The following is a 23,644-nucleotide window of genomic DNA, read 5'->3' as shown; positions in this document are numbered from 1 at the left end:
AACGTAACCAAAGCGAGGCTGGAAGGAAAAATAGTCTGGTTCCTTTTTGCACAAAAACATTATCATTCAGTACTGTTATTGGATACAGGGAACGTGACTGAAATGGTGGCAGCACGATAAAGGTCTATTGGGGAACATCGGGGAGACCCCATTAAAATCTTCATTTATAGGTCTTGTTTGCTGTCGAGAAATGCGTATGAGCAGTTTCTTAAAACTTTGCATGCATCCTCCCATGTGTAGCTTGATGTGACATAGTGAAGGCATCCCAACCCAAAATATCCCCTTTTCACTAAAAAAAAAAAAGACATAAGGAAGAACTCACCCGAGTCATTTCCAAAAGACCCCCAGTCATCGCCAGTCTCGCCCCATCCATCGTCCCCCTCCCAGCCTGATGAGACAGTCGCAGGCTGTGACGACGCCTGGCCCTTCCTGGCCGCCATCGCTGGCTTCTTGGAATGTGCGGCTGATGCGGTGGACTTTGGTTTCTGAGTTGAAGGCTGTAAGGTAAAGACGTATCTAATGATACATATCGTATTATGCATGTATTTGGGGAGGGGGGAGCGGGCAAATGTTCATTTCAAATCTGGAAGGGGCTTAACCTCGTGCCATTGGCGTCCAGCAGTACGCTACCACCAGCTGCTCTCTCACCCCAGTCCTGGATCATAATATCCAAAAAACTTGGATATAAAAAGATTTAGAATAGTCGGATGCCTTTTTAACAACAGGAGACAATTTCTTTGGCGGGGGCACATTGTGGTGTCTAGATTACGCAAACTGAAGCAATTTGTCAGGGTGTTGGATCGAGAAATAAAACATGATATTTTACGATTTCAAATGTGATGATCTTACCGTCCAAAAACATGATTACAATGAATATGATAATAAGCATAATGCAAAAAATGGGAGAACAGATTGGCAATAATAATTCTCAATGAACGTCAAAACAATTAATACGCATCAGAAATATAAGCAAACACCGTTGTTCAGTTCTGTCCACGGATCACAAAAAAAGGTAAGTGTTCTTCAGCAAGACGAAAACAATTCACATGCATCCCTATGTGAATTGTTTTCGTTTTGCTGAACAACACTTAACTTTTTTTGTGATCCGTGGACAGAACTGTAAAACGCTGTTTGTGTTCAAAATTCAAAGTACATGAGTGATTTGAATGATTCTTGTAAAAGAAAGCCTTTTAAATTCTTGTTTAATATGATAAATAAGAAAAGAATCAGAAACTGAAGATGAGATGGTGTCAATGTCACCATAGAGGGGGCACTTGTGCATCATAGGAAACATGAATAGTTTGAAGTCAAAAGCAATTGTAAAAATTGATGCAATTCAGCCATTGGCTACAAGTTCAATTTGAAATAAACCAATAATAATAATAATAATAATAGTCAATACTTGGTACTTGTGAACACAAGATATCTCTGGAAGGAAAAAGAAAAGGGGGAAAAAATCAAGTACCTTTTTTAAGGCACTGCTGAAGAAGTCGCCAGTGTCTGGTTCATCTCCCCAATTGTAGCTACTGGCTGGGGCATGGCTGGTGTCCTTGGCAAAGTCTAGACTGTCTCCCCACCCTGGGGGAGCAGGCGTGGTCTTGGCCCCTTGGGGTTTGTTATCAGCCTATATACACAAAAGACAAAAAGAACGACAAACTTTTTATAAAAGGGCAAAAACTGTCTAAAAGTGATGGTTGCTACCACGTCGGCAATTTCATTCAGTATGCTTTTCCTTATTTAAAACTGGTTGCATTTAAATAGGCCAAATAAATGGCAGTGTTTTTTATCCCAGTGACCCCATGATGACCTTTGACCCCAGTTTGGTCATGTGACATGTTGGGGCTGGGCTACTGATACTTTTGACAAAGTTTGGTTGAAATCGGTCAAAATACACAGGAGCACTAGACAATGTCAACATTTGTTACTAACTAATGGTGAGACGTGATGATTTGTTGGGCTGCTATCCCGCAGCTAAAAATAGGATTTTTTGTTTTTAATCAGACTTAATTGCCCAAACAAATGCCAGTGTGTTTCTTTCCTGTTGTTCAAGCAGAGCTTTTACATCAGACTCTGAAGGTCACCAAGAAATGTCACAGCACCTGGAGACATTTTCACAGCAGATAACTTCAAATAATGAAGTGCAAATGGCTGAATGACATTATACATCGTATGGTAAAGCCTACAAATTGAATATTCATAATATGCAAATGTTTTCTGTATAAACATCATGGTTTCACACAAACTGTTGACACTAATTGTACTGTATTGTGTCCATTTTCATGTCCCAGTATTTTCTCATCTATGAATCTGAATTGCTATCAGATAAACATCTATGAACCTTGGGATTCTGCATGCACTGATTTACATAAATTTACATAATTTATGCACAAATCATTTAGCATGCCTGTCTGTCTGGGTGTTCAGGCAGAACACAACAAATTATATATTTTCCAAACCAGAATTTTCCTCTCAATAAACTGATCTGGTTTCCATCCATATCATGCACTGAATTTAATAACTTGAAAAAATTTCTACCAAGCTGTGATAGTAAAATTGTCTAAGTTGAGGCATTTAAATAGCAACTGTTCTTACTTTCCTCATCAAGAGGGACCAGGAAGACCTGTATACCAAGCAACACACTGAGAAGGTTTCTTTCTCTCTGAAAGCTTGGGGGAAAGTCCCCGGACACTGGGCAGAGAGTGCTGGGCCATGATTGGCCTCTGCTCTCCCTATGCGACATTGATTGGCCAAGACGCTCTCTAGGGCTGAGCTTTAGTCAAGGGAAGGCGATAGTCGCAGCACAGATTTATACAGGTGGCAGGCCAGTCTCTGATTGGTCGGCTAACACAATGGGGCTCACTCTCTTGGTACCTCTATTTCTTTTGGAATCCCAAAAAGAGATATTTTAAAACCACAAGCCCATTTTCAACAAAAAGTTTGATGTGTGTGAAAGCACTTTGAAAAAAATCCTCTCGCAATTGCCTAACCAACTTTAGTTCAAAAGGCAAGTTTGTTTCCCCAGGCGATTTTATATTTCAATTCAAAATTTTATTTCAGGCATTTCTGCATGGAAATGCTGGTCTGTGTGATTTCACACAATCTTTTTTCATGGTTGCATGGTTGCATACTGGTTTATGGCTTTCGACTAGCGCCCCTTAAACAAAGATATTGACTAATTGGGGAACCACCAACATAGGGCTGGATAGCTCAGTTGGTAAGAGCAACGGAACAATTATCCGGAGGTTGCAGGTTCAAGCCCCGCTCCAGTCAAATTCTTTGTTCAACTTTTCAACAATCTGTTTCTGTTCACAAATACATTAGGTACGTACATGCTTAGCGCCCAAAGGCAGTGTTCAAAATGAGGAACAATTCAAACTTTTCAATTGTTCCTTATTCTGTAATCACAAAATTGGCAGTGCGCTCTCTCAAATATTTTTTATCAGCACTGAGAATTTAGGTCACAACACTTCCTTTATCTACCAAAATCCATCACTGTCCAAAAAAAATCATAGGTACATTTGTTTGCACTTATACTTGGACTTCCACATCCGAGTAAAGATATAAGGTTAAAACACAAACCTGTAATCTGGATGCTGGAGCCGGCGTAGAGTCCTCCAAGGAACCCCAGTCATCATCCCCTCCCCACTCCTCTGTGGCTCCTCCCCACCCCTCCATGGCCCCGCCTTGTTCCTCCTTCGCATCCATCTTCGCCCCTCCCCCGTCCATCGTCCCCCAGTCCCCGTCATCCCACCCACCCGCGGCGGGCTCAGTTCTGAGATGTGACTTGTCTTTCTTCGGAGAGCTCTTCGTTGTCCTAGGATTGGCGGACGTTCTAACAGGCTTGGAGGAAACTGAGGAGGAACTGTTGATTGACCCCCATTCATCGTCCTCCATCACACCCCAATCATCAAACGAGGGACTGGTCTGCTTCTTGGCAGCCAGCTTCATGCCGCCGCCCGTCCTGGATTGGCCTGGTTTGGCCTGGCCGTGCTTTTTACTAGCTCCCGGTGGTCGCTGTGGTGGGTCTGCAACGTCGTCACTGTCGCCCCAGCTTCCCGTGTCCCAGCCAAGTTCCTGGGTCTCTGCTCTCGTGGAGGACGGATCCTGGTAAGAATCTCGAGAGGCAGCAGTTTTGGAGGAGGACGTCGAGAAACTCTGAAACCGACAGAGTCAAAGGATGTGAACAGATTTGATTAAAAGCAATAGGTTTTTAGGTATTTGTAGTAATTCAGCTACTTTGGGCAGTGCTGTATTGAACTCCAACACAATCCAAAGCTGCATCGGAGGTGGTTAAAGGCAAAACAGAGTGAGTAAAAAAAAACGAAATCCAAATGTTGGGACCATTGTTTTATTGAAATTCTGCATGTAGCATTTTCAAAATCTAGGATATGAAAGCCCAATTCATAAGAATCATTCAAATTACTCATGTACTTTTCAAGTTACGGAATTTTTAACACAACCACCGTTTTAAGGTTCTGTCCACGGATCACCAAAAAATCAGTGTTCTTCAGCAAAACGAAAACAAATCACATAGCAATGTGTGTAAATTGTTTTCGTTTTGCTGAAAGAACGCACACTTCTTTTGTGATCCGTGGACAGAACCTTAAAACGGTGGTTGTGTTAAAAATTCCGTAACTTGAAAAGTACATGAGTGATTCAAATGATTCCTGTACTAAGAGAAAGCTTATGAATGGGGCTTTCTTATCCTAGATTTTGAAAGTGTTACATGCAGAACTTCAATTAAACAATAGTCCCGACAATTAGGTTTCATTTTTTTTTACTCACCCTTTACTCATGGGTTCAAATGTATACTACACCATATTTCAGCAAATGCTGCAAAAATAGCACCTTTAAACTGTACTTATTTGTGCCAGTCACTGGACAAACCACTAACCGCCACATAGAGTGCATCTAAAGATGCAAATTGGTCACATTTGTATTTTAATAGATAAGCTTGGAGTCTGTGGTTGCTGATCCGTTTGGTACTTAATGCCCATGCAGTAACAATGAGGACCATTCTCAAGGCAAATTATGAAGTGTTTTTTTTTGTGGTATAGTAATTCTACTGTAGGGTTAAACAAATGTAAGCAAATGCAAGGCTGAAAGTCATGCAATAGAACAAGCCAATAAGCTCTGCCAACTGTGCAAGTCGGCAACAGCTCGTGTGCCTTTAAATTTACCAATGCCATACTGCATGTTCTGGATGCGCACGTCATTCGACTGCATGCATGTAAGACATTTGTGCACGCATGACGGACATTAAAGCTGGTATATGTATGCTTTTTTCAAAATGTCAAATTTCTTTTCCAAACGAATTTTAAAGGAACATAATGGCCAGTAACAAATATATTTGCTTGTTTGCACTTGTAGGCCTTTATACAGTTTTAAAAAGTGGTTTTACACAGTGCACTCCACTTCAGAAAGTTTTGAGCAACATGTTACAAATATTCATATCTAGAAACGTAGCCATGTAATGCAAGTATGTTATTGAAGAATCAAACGTTTTTTTTCGCCTGGTGCTACAGGATGATTGCAGCCGGTCCGAGACACTGCTCCGCTATCATGGTAGACTACGTGCCTGGCTGCACCACAGATCCTAAGTCCTATCAGAATCTCTGCTACTTGTGTGTCTTTTCCTTTCACAGGATTGCAAAACCTGTGGTTGAGTCTTGTTTTACATGGTTGCACTGCATACCGTGTATACACATAATGTAGGTGTACGTGTACATTATGTGTATGAACAGTTATTCTGTACATGGACGTACATGTGTGGTTTTCATTGTTATTCATAAACTGTACTGTCACAAAAGGGCATGCGTAACTAGGGCCCGCTGGCTTCAGAAATGATTTAGGAGCGTCCCGCTCCTAATTCAAAATTTGAAATTAATAAATTGGTTGTACATCATGGGCCAATTTTTACGTTCGATGTCTCATTGAAAAGGTCATTATTAATGTAATGCTGGAAAATTATCAATTCAATTTGAAATCTATTTTTCAAGGTGCAACACCCAAAAGGCAAGTATATACCAACTTGAATTATGGTTGTGATTGGTCAACACGTCACGGGGCCGGGCTAAGTGGATGCGTCTATTCCATTTAAATTGCTTAAAAGCAGTTTCAAGAGGTGGAAAAACAAACTGTTACAAGGAATGTCAACTCACGTCAATGTCCCCCCACTCTTCATTCTCATCCCATCCGTCACCCCCTCCCTCACCCCCTGTGTCCTCGTAGTCGGACGCCGAGTCCCGGGCAGCTTCTTCCGCGTCCTGCCTTGTGTCGTGGGGTTTGACAGGATCGGCTGCTTTTGCTGCTGTCACTGGAGGCTTTTGTGCTGCAGCTAAAAAATATGGAATCATTTGGAGGGGAGTTGATATTGGTCTATTTTAAAAAAAAGTTGGGGTTTCCATGTCAGGATACCTAACTCAAATTAAAATATAATCAATAAACATACATGTCTACTCACACAAATAAAATTATGCAGTCATTTACGGTTGGCAAAAGGTAGAGATTTGAAATTGAAAATGGAAGGCGTTAATAACTAACCATAATAAGCACGGGTCATTTGGGACAATTGAACCCTCATCGAAGGCGCATGAACGTGCCTGGAGACAGGCGCACGACGCTCGCGTGTTAATTACAAGCAGAATGATCGTCCGCGTAACATCGCGTATCATCACGTAAGTGATTTTATCCCGAATGACCTTTGACTTGGACTACTTTATCGAGATACCGAACTGGTTTATTGTCCTAAAGCCTGCCACTGTGCAAATTTGAAAGTAGGGCTGTTCATTTCTGAATAATTTAGTATAAGATTACTTGAAACTGCATTTGACCGAATATTCTGATATTCGAAAGTGCCACCTGCAGCTCCGCGCTCTGCCGATCAAAAGTTGCACGCAGAGCGCGCCAGTTAACTTTTGCACGCAGCGATCAATAAGGGAGTGTTGTGCAGTAAGGATTTTATAACTGTCAAGGATTTAAAACCTGCTAAAAGGATGGGAACATTGAACCGCTGCAAAAAAAGTTACCGTCGACAAAAAAGTGGCACTCGACAATAAAGCACCAAACTTTACGATAACATAACATCACAGTCTTGTGAGTACATGCGTAATTTTGGGGTTTTCGAATACTCCAACCGTTTAAAAGCTATTCAAATATTCGGTGGTTAATCAAATTTTTGAATATATTTTGGAACAGCCCTATTTGAAAGGCTAATATAAGAAATAATTCACAGCTTTTTTTTTTTTTTAACCCTCACGTCCTGAGGGCTCTTTGGGGGTTAAGGACCAAATACTACAGAATACTACATGTGTTGTGCACACTTGTATGGAAAGAAATGTATACTACAGGTTACTACTGAGTAGTATTTTGTAGCTTTAGGTGAGGTTCGGGTTAAGGTAATGAAATGTCATTTAACCTCTGAGGGAATTTTGAAACTTGCCACCCAATGCTATACAAATAAAGCTATCGTAAAATGTGCAATTTTACTTGTTTAAGATATCTAAAACATTTTACAACATTGCGCAGTCACACCAAGTTTTGTAATCGCACATACACTGTGTAGCTATGCCACACATTTGTAGCTTGAATACTATTCATGCGTAATTTACACATAATTTCATCTAATCAGCTGCCAGAACTTCACTCTGCAAATCTCCCCACCTGTTGGTGCTGTGGTGGATGGACCTCCAGCCTTAGCTCCCGTCTGGTTGGCCGTGGCCCCCGGCCGGTAGAACCTTGATGTGAGGGAGGTGACGGCCCAGCCAGTCCAACTGGAGCTGGCACCCTGAGCCGTGCTGGCGGCCGCGTTCACTTCAGCCTCTGTCAAATATGAGAGGTGTTTGAAAATATTACCCCTCATGCATAGACTCCCGTTACGTGGCGCATTTGACATTTTCCCTGATTTTCCTCACACAGTGTTAACAAACCTCCTTGTTGACAATCTTCAATTTCATTTTCAGTTAAATACTGGTACTATAGCCTTTAATTCTTGTTGCTGAACGCACATGACATTTAGTCAAAAATGCAAAATCACTGGCATCCGGAAATTGGGCACCAAATCGCCGAGTGTTCCCTAACATGGCGAACTTGAACAAATCTCAGAAATTCCCAAGTGAACATTACAGATTTTTTTTTTAAATTGACAAGTTCTTATAAACCCTTCTTATCTCCAATCACAGATCCACTAGCGCTTTCTCAGAAAATTATTTCTGATTTTGGGTTGAATTTTATAGGTTCAATGCACATTTCAAAATAAAATCGGAAAATCAAACCAAAGAGAACTACCTCTCTTAACTTCGTAAAGGATAGGTTTAACTCAAGGTTTATGAACGGGAATGTATAGAGCTTGACGAAATTTCAATAGCTGTGAGGAAAAACCTTTGCTCTAGGAAGGCACTAGTGGTGAAAAATCAAAGTGCGCCACGTAAGTGGATGTGCCGCAGTAGGGGTCCTCAACATTTGTGCCCTTTTTTTTATCAAAAACTCCCCCCCCCCCAAAAAAAAGGATAAAATAAAAATAAAAAAATGACTCCAAAATATACAAAACAAAGCAAAAATAGACTGCTTACCCATCTCAGCAGCTTTCTCAGGATTGTCCGAAACAGTCTGGAGCCGCTGCAGGAACACACCAATGGCCTTGAATGTCTGGTCCCGGACCCCCTTGTCCGGGTCAACGGTCAGGGTGCAGAGCACAGGAAGCACTTTGAACGCCGTGTCGCGGATGGAGTAGTAGTTTTTGGTCGCCAGCATGGACATGATGCCTGCCGTGCGCGCAGGTGGGAAAGGATCCTTCATGGCTCGCACAAAGGCGGAGGATAGAACCTTCTGCCTCGTCTGCTTAAACGAAAGAAGGATGAAGTTTGGACAGTTAGACGTCATTAAAAGGACAAATATAACCAACTTTCACTCGGGAGGTAACACACTGAGTTTACAATGTTTATACATCGGTGAAGGGCAAAAAAACCTTATATTGATCTACATCATCCTAACTTCTTATGAATAGTTTAATTGTGGTACCCGCTGCTACATGTACATCAGATTCGAACCGGCCAACCGATCCCGCAAGCTCGGTTGTCGAGTGGTACAACATCTGCACTAGAAAGCAGGACTTCATGGCAAAATCTGACTAAATGCTCATTTCGTGGGCACAGGTCACTAATTGTAAATGGCCCTAAAATGTCCGATGGTAAAATATATTTTCACTCCCCGGCAAAATAACATGGATAATTGCTCACCGCTGGGTTGAGGTAACAGGCAATCTTGCCCAGGCAGATGGTGGTGTTGGTTCGAATCCCTCCTTGCTCATCCTTGGCCTGCGTCTTGGCAAAGTGCTTGAGTAGTTCCCCGTTCAGGTTCTTGTCATTCAGTTTGGAGGCCAGCAAGAGCATCGCCTGTCATGAAAACGAGAAATGATAAGGTGGTGTGTATGGACTCTGGGCTTGATCGTAGCAGATGATTTTTCACCACCACTGAGAGCTCTGTAGGAGCGATACAACACGTCTGCCCAAGTTTGCGTTTGTGTGCAAGACTGACAGACTGATCCATTAATTAACCCTAACCCTCCGGGATTTTTTGGCTAGAAACCCTGCCGAATGCAGCAACATGCAACACTTGTCCAAATGACAAGCCTGCCCAGTGTAGCAAGATCCATCATGTCAAAAGTCCCAAGGCCACACTGCCTCAGAGTCTGTGGTCACCGAATGCAGCAGGATACAACTGTGGCATTGTTCAATGGGACTAGCTCTCTATTGTTTCAGAGCTGGCCATTCATGCACTGGTGTTGGTAGCTGAATGCATCAAAGTGCACCAGACTTTTCCGCCTGATGCACTGTGCTGCTTCTGGTAGGGGTTAGGATTCAAGATGGTTTTGACCAATCATGGTCGTGATTAACGTCCAACGCGTGTGTGCACAAGTCTGGCATGCACACACAGTCTTGTTCCGTAGTTGCAGGGACATACACTCGTCTGTACGAGGTATTTGAGGGGACCGAAAATGCTGTGGGGACAGCAGAAAGTCCCCATAACTCGGTCCTAATTTGCCTAACAATAAAAAACTTCCCCATAACGCGGTGTAGGCCAGGGCACGCATGTCGGCACGCATGTCAGCGGCACGCATGTTGGACGCACATGCACACATGTTGGACGCACATGCACACATGTTGGACGCACATGCACACATGTTGGACGCACATGCACACATGTTGGACGCACATGCACACATGTTGGACGCACATACACACATGTTGGACGCACATGCACACATGTTGGACGCACATGCACACATGTTGGACGCACATGCACACATGTTGGACGCACATGCACACATGTTGGACGCACATGCACACATGTTGGACGCACACGCACACATGTTGGACGCACACGCACACATGTTGGACGCACACGCACACATGTTGGACGCACACGCACACATGTTGGATGCACACGCACATATGTTGGACGCACATGCACACATGTTGGACGCACATGCACACATGTTAGACGCACACACACACATGTTGGACGCACACGCACACATGTTGGACGCACATGCACACATGTTGGACGCACATGCACACATGTTGGACGCACACGCACACATGTTGGACGCACATGCACACATGTTGGACGCACATGCACACATGTTGGACGCACATGCACACATGTTAGACGCACACGCACACATGTTAGACGCACACGCACACATGTTGGACGCACATGCACACATGTTGGACGCACATGCACACATATTGGATGCGCGTGGCTGGAACATGCACTGTGGAGAGGTGTACTTGTGTCCACACCCCTGGGCATATTAATCAAACAGTCCAATGCTTCAGTCTTTGATAAAATGCAGAACAGCCTTTCCTAATCAAGGACGTCCTCAATTTGACTCCCGTCCTCAATTACACAAGGAAGTTTCACATGTGTGTCCTCAATTTACACCATAAACAAACCCCTGGTACCATCACCTACCTTGTCCCCAGGGTCTATTTAAACTTTGCTGTACGAGGCAGCAGGGACAACAATTTTCAAAAGTCTTTGAGAACAAGGAAAGTTAAGGTACCTGGGACAAAACACGTGATGTACTCTGCGAACTCCATCATGTCGTCACACATAAACTTCTGTAGTACGTCATGTGAGCAGTTCTCAACCAATGAAATTTCGCAATCCAACACCATGACATAACAAAAACTGATGTTTCTGTGTCACTGCGAGACAGCTAGTGTTTACCTTGACTGTGTGCTCTCTAATAACTGGGTTGGTATCGCTGAAGCCATGACAGATATGTGGGAATATCTGGTCGTTCACCACCGGTGGTTGTAGATGCTCCACAAAATACTCCATCTACAATTTAAAAACAAATCAAAGACAGTAGCATGATTTGAATTTGAGTGATTAAGTCTTTTAACCATTTCGCCTTGGAGGACACGATAACACGCACTGGCTGATTTTATACACAGGCCAGGCTGACGGGTTAAGATGTCAAGATTGCCTCGACTCGCCTCCAGTGACGTCTAAACACGCTTATCTCTTGTGTCTTTTGTACACACACATAAAGTTTGTGACGTTTGTGGAGGTGGACTGTCTGTTGATCTAGAATTGGCCGTTGTGCACGGACTACTGTTGTACAATTTACACTCCAGTGCAACCCCTGGAGTATTAACTCATATGAGGTTTCAGCAAGAAATATCGTACAAAGACTGTTGAAATTCACTTGCGAATCAGTATTTGTGGCATTTGGCTGTATATCAGAAGTTGGCTGGAAAATTTTGCCTATTGCAATAATCAAAATTTTTGGCAAAATTAATCCCGGCGCGAAGTGGTGAAATCCACAAATGTTTCCTGTTCAGTGTAAGTAACAGCGACCATGGACAAACTATTCCCTGAAATAAATGAAGAAGCAAACCTCTTTTTACCTGCTGCAGTAGCTTGACTCTGGTTGCTCTGTCCGTAGAGGAAAACATTTTGACCACACAAGGGACAATCTTCTTCTGGTACTCATCAGGTTCAAGTAGTTTACCCAGCTAAGGAGCAGAAAAAAATACATCAACAGATTCACAGGCACTGTCTAGAGAAAGTCTTTAACTGAAATGACGTTAGAGGATCAGACATTGACTGCTTTATGTCATATCTCTTACATATGACATATCCCTAGTTTTCGTTGTACTGTTTTTCAAGAACGGCTGCTTTCATCTCACCTTGAGGAGGGGGGTCAGCACGGCAGAGCCCGCCCCGCCAAACTGGAAGGCCTCCAAGAGGAGTGGAAGTATCCGATATCGACAGAACTCTTGGGGAAATTCATCAATAGTAGTGCTCAGACTGGCAAAGAACTTGTTCTTCTCAAGTTGCTCCTTGATCTGAAAAAAAAAAAGATTGAAACGGTCACGCTCTGCCAAACAATGTTTGGATCAATCAAATCCCTGCTTAAAACCTTACCCTCCACCCGCCCCTCCCATCCCCCGCTTCTTCCCCTACTCCTTCCCTCGTCCTGCCTGCTTCCTTCACCTGTATTTCCTCCAGGAATAGGTTAGTGTCTACGAAGCTGTTATGGAGGAATCCACCGTCCGCCCGGCAGCTGTCGATGAACTTGGCGGGGTTGGGTCTGGAGAGGGGATTGGCACCCACCAGCTCACAGTAATTGGCAACCAGAGATTTGGGAATCTGTTGGACAAGACAATGTCAGAGGGTCAGAATCGAGAAAGTTATGACTAGCAATAAATAAATATGGTGGCTAATCGTCCTTACTCGCAGCAGAAGCTGAATTGCGAAGGACGCAGCTGCAACGTGGTCGAGCCGAAGGCATGTAAAGGTGCCTTAGACAGCTGCTATACAACCCATGTCGAACAGCCAGATGAATATACTTTTGAAAGACGTGCTTTTTCCATTAAAAAAGGGCAACCATCTTTATCAGTGTTCTCTTTCATTCTGTGAAAGACAACTTTTTCCAGCCACAAAAACATCCACTTTTGTCCTCATTTGCAAGAAAGCAAAAAAGTCCATTGGTAATCACCCTGGGATACTGAATGTGCCCCAGACTACATTCTGATCTAGACTTTGAGAGAATTCTAAAAAGAAATTCTGGGAATAGAGCTGCAACTGCGTAGACAGGTTTTGATTCGGAAAGTTACCTTTCCCAAGGCTTTGAGAGACGATGTCCTGGGCAGAGAACCGTTGAAGATTTCCCATATTAGGCAACCCAAGCCCCACATGTCTGCTGACCTGTGAACATCAGAAACAAAGGTAGAATTGTAAAACAAAACAAAAATAAAGGCAACAAAATATTCAAAAGTTTAGAAGTGTTGTAAAATTATTTTTTCTCAGAACCAACAATTCTTCATGGATAAGATTGACAGTCATTTGCTGTAAACCACAAATTTCAAAGGAGCTTCTAATCAATCATGTCAATAGATCTCTCTCAAATGACGTCACTGCCTACAGATTGACACGTGCATCGGCATTTTGGGCGTCAATTTTTTGTGACGCGCATTGTTGCGCCTGTATTACAAAGACACTTTGAGCAACACGCGTGCGAGTTTAGAACATTTTGCACACTGCGCGCACATGTACCTAACGACATTGAACACGCAGTTGTAATTTTCCTACAAAGATCTATATTGAGAGAGATCTATATGTGTATTTTTGGGGTGTGAGTGAATTGCTCTGTTCCTCACAATGCCTCAATGGCAACTTTCAGAAGACAACTCTGGTATCAAAAAAAGGTGGATTAATTTTCTCATTTTCTATTTAATTTAACTTCATTTCTGTCTTTTGAAGTGCCTCTGAGGGTTTTGGGTGGAGGCCGCTCTGAATCTCCAAACCTCCAAAAAGCCTAGATATTTGAAGAATGAATATTCAGACGGGCCTCAACCCAAATCCTGGGAGATTCTTCACAATAATTAATCCAACAGGTTTGGGAGACTCTGCAGGATTGAGGCAGGCACAGCCAATCCGCAAATACTTAATACATCGGGCTTGATGCCTTAGTAGAACCATAAAGCACAGATAATGAGCGATTGGCCGTCATCACTGCGGAGGATTTCACAAGTTTCAGGAATGTTCCTTCCGTCAACTGATTACCCAGGGAGTTCGGATTAAACCAGCCGCACATTTCAATATGTGAACATTCAGCACAGCCTTAACCCCAGCCTGCTAGATGTTTAGCTAGAAACCTTTCCGAGTCCTTCAAAACCATCCACTATAGACCTTGAGGCCTAAAAACAAAATAGTTCTGCTTCTGGTTACCCTACTTACCAGATTTTGACAGCCCATACCCTATTTTCTTTTTGGGAAAAATGAAGAACCCCCCCCCCCCCCGAAAACCATCTATTTTTACCTTTTTTTTCTGACTACACACAGACACCTCAAAATGTTGGTACACAAACAAAAATTTTGGCAAAAAAAAAAATCCCCTTCCTACCGGTACCTACCATATTTTTAAATGCCATGTAATCAGAAGCAGAAATGTGTTTCTTGCCCTTATTCATGAGGAAGCCATTTTGGTCGTGTTCCCTGAATGTATTTTATAAATTGTGAACTGTTGATTGGGATGGTGCCAGACTACTGATATACGTTCCAAGCCTCACCTTCAATTTTGTTTGTAAATGTGGCAAGAAACAGAAGGATATGTTTCGTCGGTTGCACCACGAACTAACGTATCGCATTTTTTTGTGGTTCGAGAAAAAACGATTTAGAGTTGGTCATTATTTTGTAGGCTCATTCCATATACTCCCTGTGTAAGAATTCAAATTGTTTCGTTTTTGCTATTAAATTATAGATTGAACTTTATTGTATGCAATCCGTGTGCATCTGAGTTGCTTAGTTTTTGAGAAATTTAGTTCCAAAGTTATTCGTCACTTCGTGAAACAGATTTTTATCACGTTTATTGTATGTCATACAACGCGTGTAATAGTGGCCGTGTGCCAGATACGGAGATACGTGGGTTCGTGAAACGCTAAATTCCAATTTTTCATGTCGACGCTCCTTTGTGACGTCATAGCACTATGGGAATTAGCGTGTAAAGTGGCGTATCGGGATACGCCACTTCGTGGTGCAGCATTTTTCATTTTTTAGAGATGTGCCACACAGTCTAATTAGCGTTTTTAGTTAATAGAACTCCGATCGGAATAAAACTTTCTGTGAATGAGCACTTTGATGAAATAATAACGTTAATGACAAAAACTCAATTTGGCAAAAAATTGAGATATGCTGGTTCGTGGTGCGACCGACAGTTTAATCACAACTTTTTATTTATTTGATACCACATTTGAGGTTGTGATGCTTGTACCTCTGAAGATTGCCCACATGTTTATCTTTTAAGGGGCAATAAGCCCCATGTTATGCGCCTATCAAATGCCCCCCCACCCCCCTGCCCCAAGTCCGATGTCGAATTTTGGTCACGTTTTTCATGCCCCAGCGTGGGGAAATTTCGTCACTCAAAAACAGTGTTACCAGTGGCGAACCACATGGAAAGGCAATCACTAGTGCGCCCTACATATGTATGTCGGGGATTGTCTATTAAATTTTGCCCGAGGGGTGAGGATTAAGTCACTTCAAAAGTGCCAATCCCCACGTCTTGGGTGGGGCAGCCCGGGGAGGGGTGGGGTATAGGCGTATTAATCAATGGTAGCTAGGCTCTACATTCCCAAATCCTCAAAAAACTTCTCGGAGGATTTTGAAGAGTCTGCTCCTTCTTACCATGTGTGTGTCTTCTTCCGAGTCCGTGCATCCGACATCTCAGGGGGGTTGTACTTCTCCAAGGCCTGCATGCCTTTGTTGGGTGGCTCGCTCCCCTCCCCCTCAGCTGGGCCCACGTAAGCCACGCCCCCTACTTTCCACTCGCCAGCCTTGCTGACAAACACCGAGCTCATGTTGACGTTGTTGTGCTTGAGTTTGCAGTCGTTGTGCAGGAAGCTCAGCCCTTTCTTCAGACGACACAGACAACAAAGTTTGGCTTTAAGAAACATCTGGTTTAATAATGCTAAAATATTTTATCTGGAATTAATTGACATTCATAAATACCCAAGACAGTTTACCCATTCCTATTAGTCAAGAGCCTGTCACATATCCGGTTATTAACGGTTAATAAAAACCGGCTGGCTGGTCTTGAAGCTATAGTCCATCATTTGCAGCCATCCGAAAAGTAACTGGCGTAATTATTGTTGAAAAACATACTTGGTTGAAAGATAGTAAGGGGACTAAACTCCCTGTGAAATTATTCTTTCTGGCAAGCTGTCATTTTGAAGTAATCAACGAAAGAAGGCCTTTTCAACGGTGTGTCTTAAGACGCACCGTAGGAAAATTTAAATTAGTAGTTCGTTTTGTTATTCGGCGAAGCGCGCACAAGCATTGGCACGACGCACACGCGCGCGGTTTTTATAATTCGTCAGATCAGTGCGCGACATCGCGTATAGCTGCAATCGGCTCAGTGAGAACGCGTCTCGGACGCTGAATTCAAAACATGATTCAGCAACTTTTGATTTGAAATTGAGATCCTAGAATGCTGTTTTTCTCGGAATATACAGCTGAAGCAGAGCTGAAACTCTATCAGGTTAGTTGTTCAGTATCCTTCATTAGATTTTGAACACTTTTGTTGCTTCAAACGAACAAAATGCACAAATTACAAATGATGGAATATATCTTTAAACACTTTTCCAGTGTCACATGAAATATTGACTCCTTTGAAATCCGGTGCATTTTTGTTACCATTTTATTAGTTGAACGTTCACAATGCACATGTAGGCATGCACAATACTACCAGTAAGTCAGTATTTTATAGTCCTATAACTTCACACTGCAACGGCACCTGATAGCTGCGTTCTGCACGACATCGCACATTATGCTAAACACGCGCGCTATTCTCCATACAAGGAGTTGTTTAGCTACACGGGTGTTTCGAAAACATGAACTAAAATTGTTGACAAAAAATAATCCTTGGAAATTTACACATTTCAATATTGCCTGGCCTTTAAAGGGAATATACAATCATTTGCTTTTGCTGTAATTTTCAGAAATGGATGGAATTGGGGGGTTGGAAATATATAGCAAATATAGTTACACTGACTTTTTTGAGGTTTTGGGTTCGAAAATGCTATAAAAACCAAGAAAAACAATCATTTTCCTGTAGTCTGGTTCCCTGACTCCATATAAGAAGAAACAGAGCAGTTTACATACATGGGGAATTGTAAGGTCAGGGAACCAGTCTAGCTGGCTTGTACCCGTTCATAGGTGTGTAATCGATTGCAAACAAGTGCGATGGTCAATTGGGGCCAGTATCCAACGCTGCTCAGCCGACCAGCGTTGGAAATTGATACAAAAATACCACTTTTCTTGAAAATGACAGTATACAAGGTGCCATGATTTTACAGGATGCTTTACACTGTCATTCACTAACAGTCCAGCAAGGTATTTCAAAATGATTTGGTAGTTTTATTTTTTGATGTTTGCAAATGTTGTATGTTCCCCTTTAAGCTAATACTGTGCTGTCCACAGCGGTGTAAGAATTACATGTACATGTATGGAAGAGCTAAATGTACATACAATGTAACTGTGGGACATAACATGTGACATAAAATAAGTAGTGAAAAACAACTACCAGTATTGTTATACATGTATCTCGGTAATAGATGGTGATGTTTTATTGGTGGAGAACTGAGCACGTGGTGTGCCACAAACACGCATGTATGCTGACAGGGTACACCCCGTGGTACATGAGTGATATACCCCACGGGGGACATTACCTTGATCGTCCCCACTGTTAAAAGCGTTACATGTATTTCTGTATTGGGCCTAATAGAAATAGCCCGGGTAAGAGGCTTCAGACAGCGCGCACACGTGCGTACGCACCAAAGTGGACATGACACCAAAAAATTCAAATACATGTGACTTAAACAAATTTGGCATCAAATGAAAGCTAAAGGTCTATATTTTCAAGATTTGAAGTCGGAATTTTTTTTTTTATACATTTCGGTACAAAAAAATAGGATTATGTAATAATCCTGTTTTAATCCTAAAAATGTGATTAATAGTGATATGAAAGTATTCTACCAAAACACACACAAAAATATGTACTAATGCCATCAGTTTCTGTCATGAGAAAGTATTGGTCTTGAAAAACCGACTAAAACTTGTTTTTAACATTTTGCGTAATTTGCTTCGCTTCAGTGACTTCTAATATTTCAGCCTTCCAAAATGTCCTTCCGTTACCGAAAAAATACATATTTTTAATTTATTTTTAAAACTTGCAGTATGAATGCATTGAAAGTTATTGTGCAAAGCAAGTTTAGGTTGGCCTTCAATATGACATTATAACTGACACTGCTGTACTTCTCGTTTTTTTATTACAATTAATTAAATCACGTCCTTCCGTTACCAAATTGGTAACGGAAGGACGGTAACGGAAGGACAAATCGTATTTTTATCAAATTTTACGACATTTGCGCTCATGTTTGAAAAATGAAAATCACTGCAAATGCATGCAGGTATAATGAGCATTGAAAGGACATTCATGTGACCCACCTTCACAAAAGCGGGATAAGCAGGGCAAGGTGTTTATTACAAAGGAAGGCACAGGCATGTACAACATGTACAATGTACATGTGCATATATGCCGATGTACCAGTACTTGTACATGTATGGAGTTGTTGCAGAAAATCAAACATGTGTCAAATCATAAAGTTGCTGCCATCAGCATTCATGGACAATAGAGAAAGATACAAATTCTGTGAAGCCATTCCAGAAGCACATTAAGTCAAAAATGAGATGGCAGAAAGTACCAGTACTTTGGGGCACTTTCATTCAATTTACATGGGTGAGACATGTGAGGTGCAATCTTTGACAAATTATGCCCAAGTTAACAATTTCAGTTTGGATGTTTATAAATTAATTGTTACTACTCTAAATCATTGTAATTTGATTTCAAACATTGATTTTAGAGTTCAATTAAAAGCAACACCTAACTGAAGCCATCAGTTCTACCAGTAGATGTTTTTACCTTAAATGTACATGTAGGCTGGTCGTCCCCCCCCCCCCCCACCCACCCTTTAGGTAAACCACTGAACCTACCGGTATTATTATTAAAAGTTGTTGGTGAACATGTAACCAATATACTCAAGTGCTCAAAACCTGTGTATTTTATACTTTTAAGGATTGAGGTAATGGGTTTGAAGTCCATTTCTGTAGTTGTCTTGTGTTCGTGAATTATGTGTTTTGGGTGGTTTTCGTTTTTCTTTTGTTATCATTAATTAGCACGCTTCTATCTTTATCTCAATAGTTTCTTGGGTATAATTATTTATGCCAGGTCTGCATATTGTTGATTTCACATTCAGTTACACATTTCAGCAATTTGTTTCACTTGTATAATTAGTGTAAATTCACATTTTGTTCATGCTATAATTGAGTAAACATGAACAGCAATTTTGTTTCACTTGTATAATGAACAGCAATTTTGTTTCACTTGTATAATTAGTGTAAATTCACATTTTGTTCATGCTATAATTGAGTAAACCTTTTGTCCTTCCGTTTTATGGGGTGCTATGGTCCATGGGGTGCTATGGTCCAGCGGTTACGGTGTTCGACTCTTGTGCCGTGGTACATGGGTTCGAATCCTGACCGTGGAAACATGGTGCTTGTGCTCTTGAGCAAGGCACTTCACCATTATTGCTTCGTCCTTCGGATGGGACGTAAAGCCGTAGGTCCCGTGTGTTGTGTAATGCACGTTAAAGAACCCAGTAACACTTATCGCTAAGAGAAGGGGTTTGCCCCGGTGTTTCTGGCAGTGGCTGCAATATGCGCCAAAGCACCTTGTAAACCATTACAAGGTGCTACATAATGGGTCTCATATCTCTCATTAACTTTATTTACCTTTCTTTAATAATAGACATAATCTCCAGCGCCTTGAGTACCTAATTGATGGTAGATACGTGCGCTATATAAGACTCCATTATTATTATTATTACCGTCCTTCCGTTACCAAATTATAATCTGCTTAAAACGTTGTAATTATATTACCGAAACACTTAAAGTCAAATGAAAGGCAGTATAGTATAGATAAAGCTTCTGGGATTCCATTTCCTACCTTTAAAATATAATTGCCCCATAAAATTCACAGAGTTTACGCAAAATGCGAGTAAGTTGGAAAACCCTTGTCCATTTTACCGTCCTTCCGTTACCGACCTCATTAATATTCATAATTCATAAACGGGAGGCATTCATGCCCCCCACAAGTGTGGAAAATGAAAGTAGCATTATAGCAATACAATTGTGACATTTGTTTGCTGTAACTATGAACAGTGTCTGTGATACACACATTTGAAATTTTGTTTAATGAGTGAAAACGTCCTTCCGTTACCGTGGAATTGCCCCATACATATTTACAATGGAAGAGTCTTGAAGGGTTACATGGGTACAAGTACATGTAACTGCCTTTGCTTTTCTCACAAAAAGGGTCATCACATTATACACTGTGTAGAAGTGTAACACTAACTCATTGATTAGGACAAACCAAAACCTTATACCGGTATAAGTAAAATACATATTCTGTTTCAAATTGTGACAATCTTAAAATGCACATTCTGTTTCAAATTGTGATGAAGAGTTCTCTAAAAATAAATCTACATGTGTATGATATTCGTAACTGTTCTCTTCCGCTGGTGCATGTACACGTACTGGTAGCTGGTTTCCAGTAAAGTTGCTGTTTTAGTTTCTTTGCGTGAAAATTACTTGGCATTCCATTTTCACAAACAATGAACAAGCTTTTAGACTGTTTTACGGGTTTAAAACTGTTCATCTACATGAATTAATCAGTGATTTTCCACACTGCTCCCCTTACATGGATGGCTGGCACTCATCAGTTACCAGAGAACATTGTCCTGGGCAACTCTCAAATGATTGACTCCCATCTGGTTCTGGATGTGCATACTGCTGCCCTTGTGCTGATGTCTCGGTGCCAGTCAGCCCAGGACATTCTACAAGTGACTTCTGGCTCTCTGTTGGTTCTGGATGTACACACTGTTCCTCTTGCATGGATGGCTTGCACTCATCAGTCACCAGAGAACATTGTTCTTGACAACTGTCAAACGATTGACTCCCTCCTGGTTCTGGATGTGCATACTGTTCCCCTTGTGGTGATGGCTCGGTGCTGGTCAGCCCAAGTCATTCTACAAGTGACTGCTGGTTCTCTGTTGGTTCGGGATGTACAAACTGTTCCCCTTGCATGGATGGCCTGCACTCATCAGTCACCAGAGAATATTGTTCTTGACAACTTTCAAATGATTGACTCCCTTCTGGTTCTGGATGTGCATACTGCTGCCCTTGTGCTGATGGCTCGGTGCCAGTCAGCCCAGGACATTGTTCCTGAATACTTGCAAGTGACTGCTGGCTCTCTGCTGGTTTTGGATGTGCATACTGTTCCCCTTGTGCTGATGGCTCCGTGCCAGTCAGCCCAGGACATTCTTCCTGAATACTTGCAAGTGACTGCTGGCTCTCTGCTGGTTCTGGATGTGCATATTGTTCCACTTGTGCTGATGGCTCCGTGCCAGTCAGCCCAGGACATTGTTCCTGAGTTTCAGGTTACTGCTGGCTCTCTGCTGGTTCTGGATGTACACACTGTTCCTCTTGCATGGATGGCTTGCACTCAGTCAGACTACAGCTTTGTTCCACATGAGAACTTGCAAGCACTGGGGTCCCCACTGGTTCTGCATGCACCTCTACACGCACTTGAACATGCTGCTGGCTTGGTGGCTTGCTGCTGCTTGGCCTGGCAGCATGGTGCTCTTGGTCATTTTCTGCCTTTGGAATCACACGAAGCTCAATCTGCTTCCCTGGCTGCGATGGTCGGCTGGAATTCCGTCTTGGGCAGCAACGACAGCACAGTTTTAGGAATGAGAAAGCCTTGACTACAGCTTCACGATAGTCAGCAGCTGTGACACTGTAGACTAGGGAATTGATTGAGCTATTGATGAGTCGAAAGATCTCTGCACATAGCACTACGATACAAAGTTTTTTCCTTAGTTCTGCATTTGCAACAGCATGGGCAGGCAAAGAATAATATGTTGAATGTACCTGTATTGCAGCCATGATTTCACATGCAATGTCCAGTGAGTTCAGAATAAAGAAAACTGAAGTATTGGTTACAATCATTCGGAGGACCTTGCCTGCTTGCTTGGGACGGTTTGGCAACAGGGCTGATTGCTTGCGTACTTTCACCACTACATAGATGTACAAAACAATGGTTGCTATTAAACAGACAGGGTGGCTAATGAAAGGAATCCAAAAGATGATGTACCTGAAGACAGGCTTTGGTATGGATACTAGAATCACACAAGCAATAATTGTTGGCACCCAGAGTCCTGCTGATATCTTTGCTGCTCGAGATGTAGAGGCCTTTTCTTTGAATTTCAGAGGATTGCGTACTGCAGAGAATCTCTCAGCTGCTATGGTAACCACAAAGAAATTAGAAACTGCTAGGAACGTGTACCGCACACTGATGAAAGCTGCTTGGACTAGTGTGTTGTACTCTATAATAGGTGCGAAAAATACAAATATAAAGCCAGTCATAAGGTAGAGCGAGTCAGCCACAGCCAGATTGGATAAGTAGATGTTGATGATCGTACGCATGGACTTCACTCGAATGACTGTGAAGAGAAAGACTAAGTTCAAGAAGAGGCCGATTGGTGCAATGATTTCTGTAATGAGGTCCACTATTTGATCAATATTATCTGAATAGCTCAATAAATCACTCCGGACCCTCCCTGCCGATGAAGAGGAGCTGTCTTGGAAAACAAAAATGTAGTCATCCCCCATAGTTCATGTACATATCGTAGAATTTACATGTATTTCCATGTGTTAACATTGTGCTCAGCACATCAAAGAGTGGTCTGCCCTATCACAAGATCACTCCAGTTTTATACTGGTGTGTTACATCAACAAGGAGTGTAAGACATTAAGAAATCTGTAGTTGAAACCAAAAAAGGTCTTCATGTTTCCATCTAATATTTTCCTTGTTTCTGTAAGACCAAGTAAAAAGAAAACCTATTTCTTGTGCCTGCCCGCTTGCTTTTTTGCTTAGCAAAAGTGTAGCACTGTGTATGCAAAGTCACTATCTGGTAGAAAGGGTGATGGCTCCTTTGAACAAAAATATCAGCAAAAGAGTTGAGAAAATGGAAGAATCCATCCGCCATCTTGGAAAATCTGCCGTCTTGGAAAATCTGCCGTCTTGGAAAATCTACCATCTTGAGGGGGGCAAAAAGGCCCATCTTCTTTTCTTTCAAGAAATCTGAGCGAGAAACATTTTTACTTGCCCTAAGCTACCGAAGTGCAACTTTTGCTTCTATTGTTTTGACAGCACTGTAATAAAATCATACAACAGAGTTTCACAATTGACGTTGGATTTGAGAAATATTTTCGTAGGGTTTTGATTTTTGTTTCGTTTATCAACTGGTCACATTCACACAAGTAAGATTGTTGCATTTGGGGTCAAATGCAACAACTCCTCTAACCCCCTAATGGTTCCTCAGGACTACCCTGCTAAATCCAACAGAGTCCAACAGTTACCTTCTGCTCAATCCAACAGAATCCAACTGTGCCTAATTTTTAGTTGTCTGCTGGATCCAACAGAGTCCAACTCGACGTTATTTATCAGTACCCA

The 23,644-nt window shown here is 42.0% G+C and overlaps 1 protein-coding gene and 1 non-coding gene across 2 annotated transcripts in view; one reads left to right on the top strand and one right to left on the bottom strand.

Annotated features, from left to right (window-relative positions):
- LOC119740793 (N-terminal kinase-like protein) overlaps positions 1-23,644 on the bottom strand; it is a 47,171-nt gene that overhangs the window by 3,321 nt on the left and 20,206 nt on the right. The window contains exons 4-16 of the mRNA XM_038216219.1: positions 15,697-15,923; positions 13,131-13,221; positions 12,508-12,663; positions 12,201-12,359; positions 11,919-12,026; positions 11,233-11,346; positions 9,237-9,392; positions 8,571-8,835; positions 7,663-7,821; positions 6,162-6,337; positions 3,580-4,155; positions 1,466-1,624; positions 323-497 (exon numbers count right to left, since the gene is read on the bottom strand). Of these exons, the coding sequence (XP_038072147.1) occupies positions 323-497; positions 1,466-1,624; positions 3,580-4,155; positions 6,162-6,337; positions 7,663-7,821; positions 8,571-8,835; positions 9,237-9,392; positions 11,233-11,346; positions 11,919-12,026; positions 12,201-12,359; positions 12,508-12,663; positions 13,131-13,221; positions 15,697-15,923 (2,521 nt within the window). The remainder of the gene's footprint in view (positions 1-322; positions 498-1,465; positions 1,625-3,579; positions 4,156-6,161; positions 6,338-7,662; positions 7,822-8,570; positions 8,836-9,236; positions 9,393-11,232; positions 11,347-11,918; positions 12,027-12,200; positions 12,360-12,507; positions 12,664-13,130; positions 13,222-15,696; positions 15,924-23,644) is intronic.
- Trnai-aau lies at positions 3,197-3,270 on the top strand. The gene has a single exon. It is a non-coding gene; the product is annotated as a tRNA-Ile (tRNA).

This window comes from Patiria miniata, unplaced genomic scaffold (genome assembly GCF_015706575.1).
Source record: "Patiria miniata isolate m_02_andy unplaced genomic scaffold, ASM1570657v1 HiC_scaffold_5, whole genome shotgun sequence".
Classification (NCBI taxonomy): Eukaryota; Metazoa; Echinodermata; class Asteroidea; order Valvatida; family Asterinidae; genus Patiria; species Patiria miniata.
The sequence above is the reverse complement of the archived record's forward strand: the minus strand, read 5'-3'. Positions and strand labels throughout refer to the sequence as shown.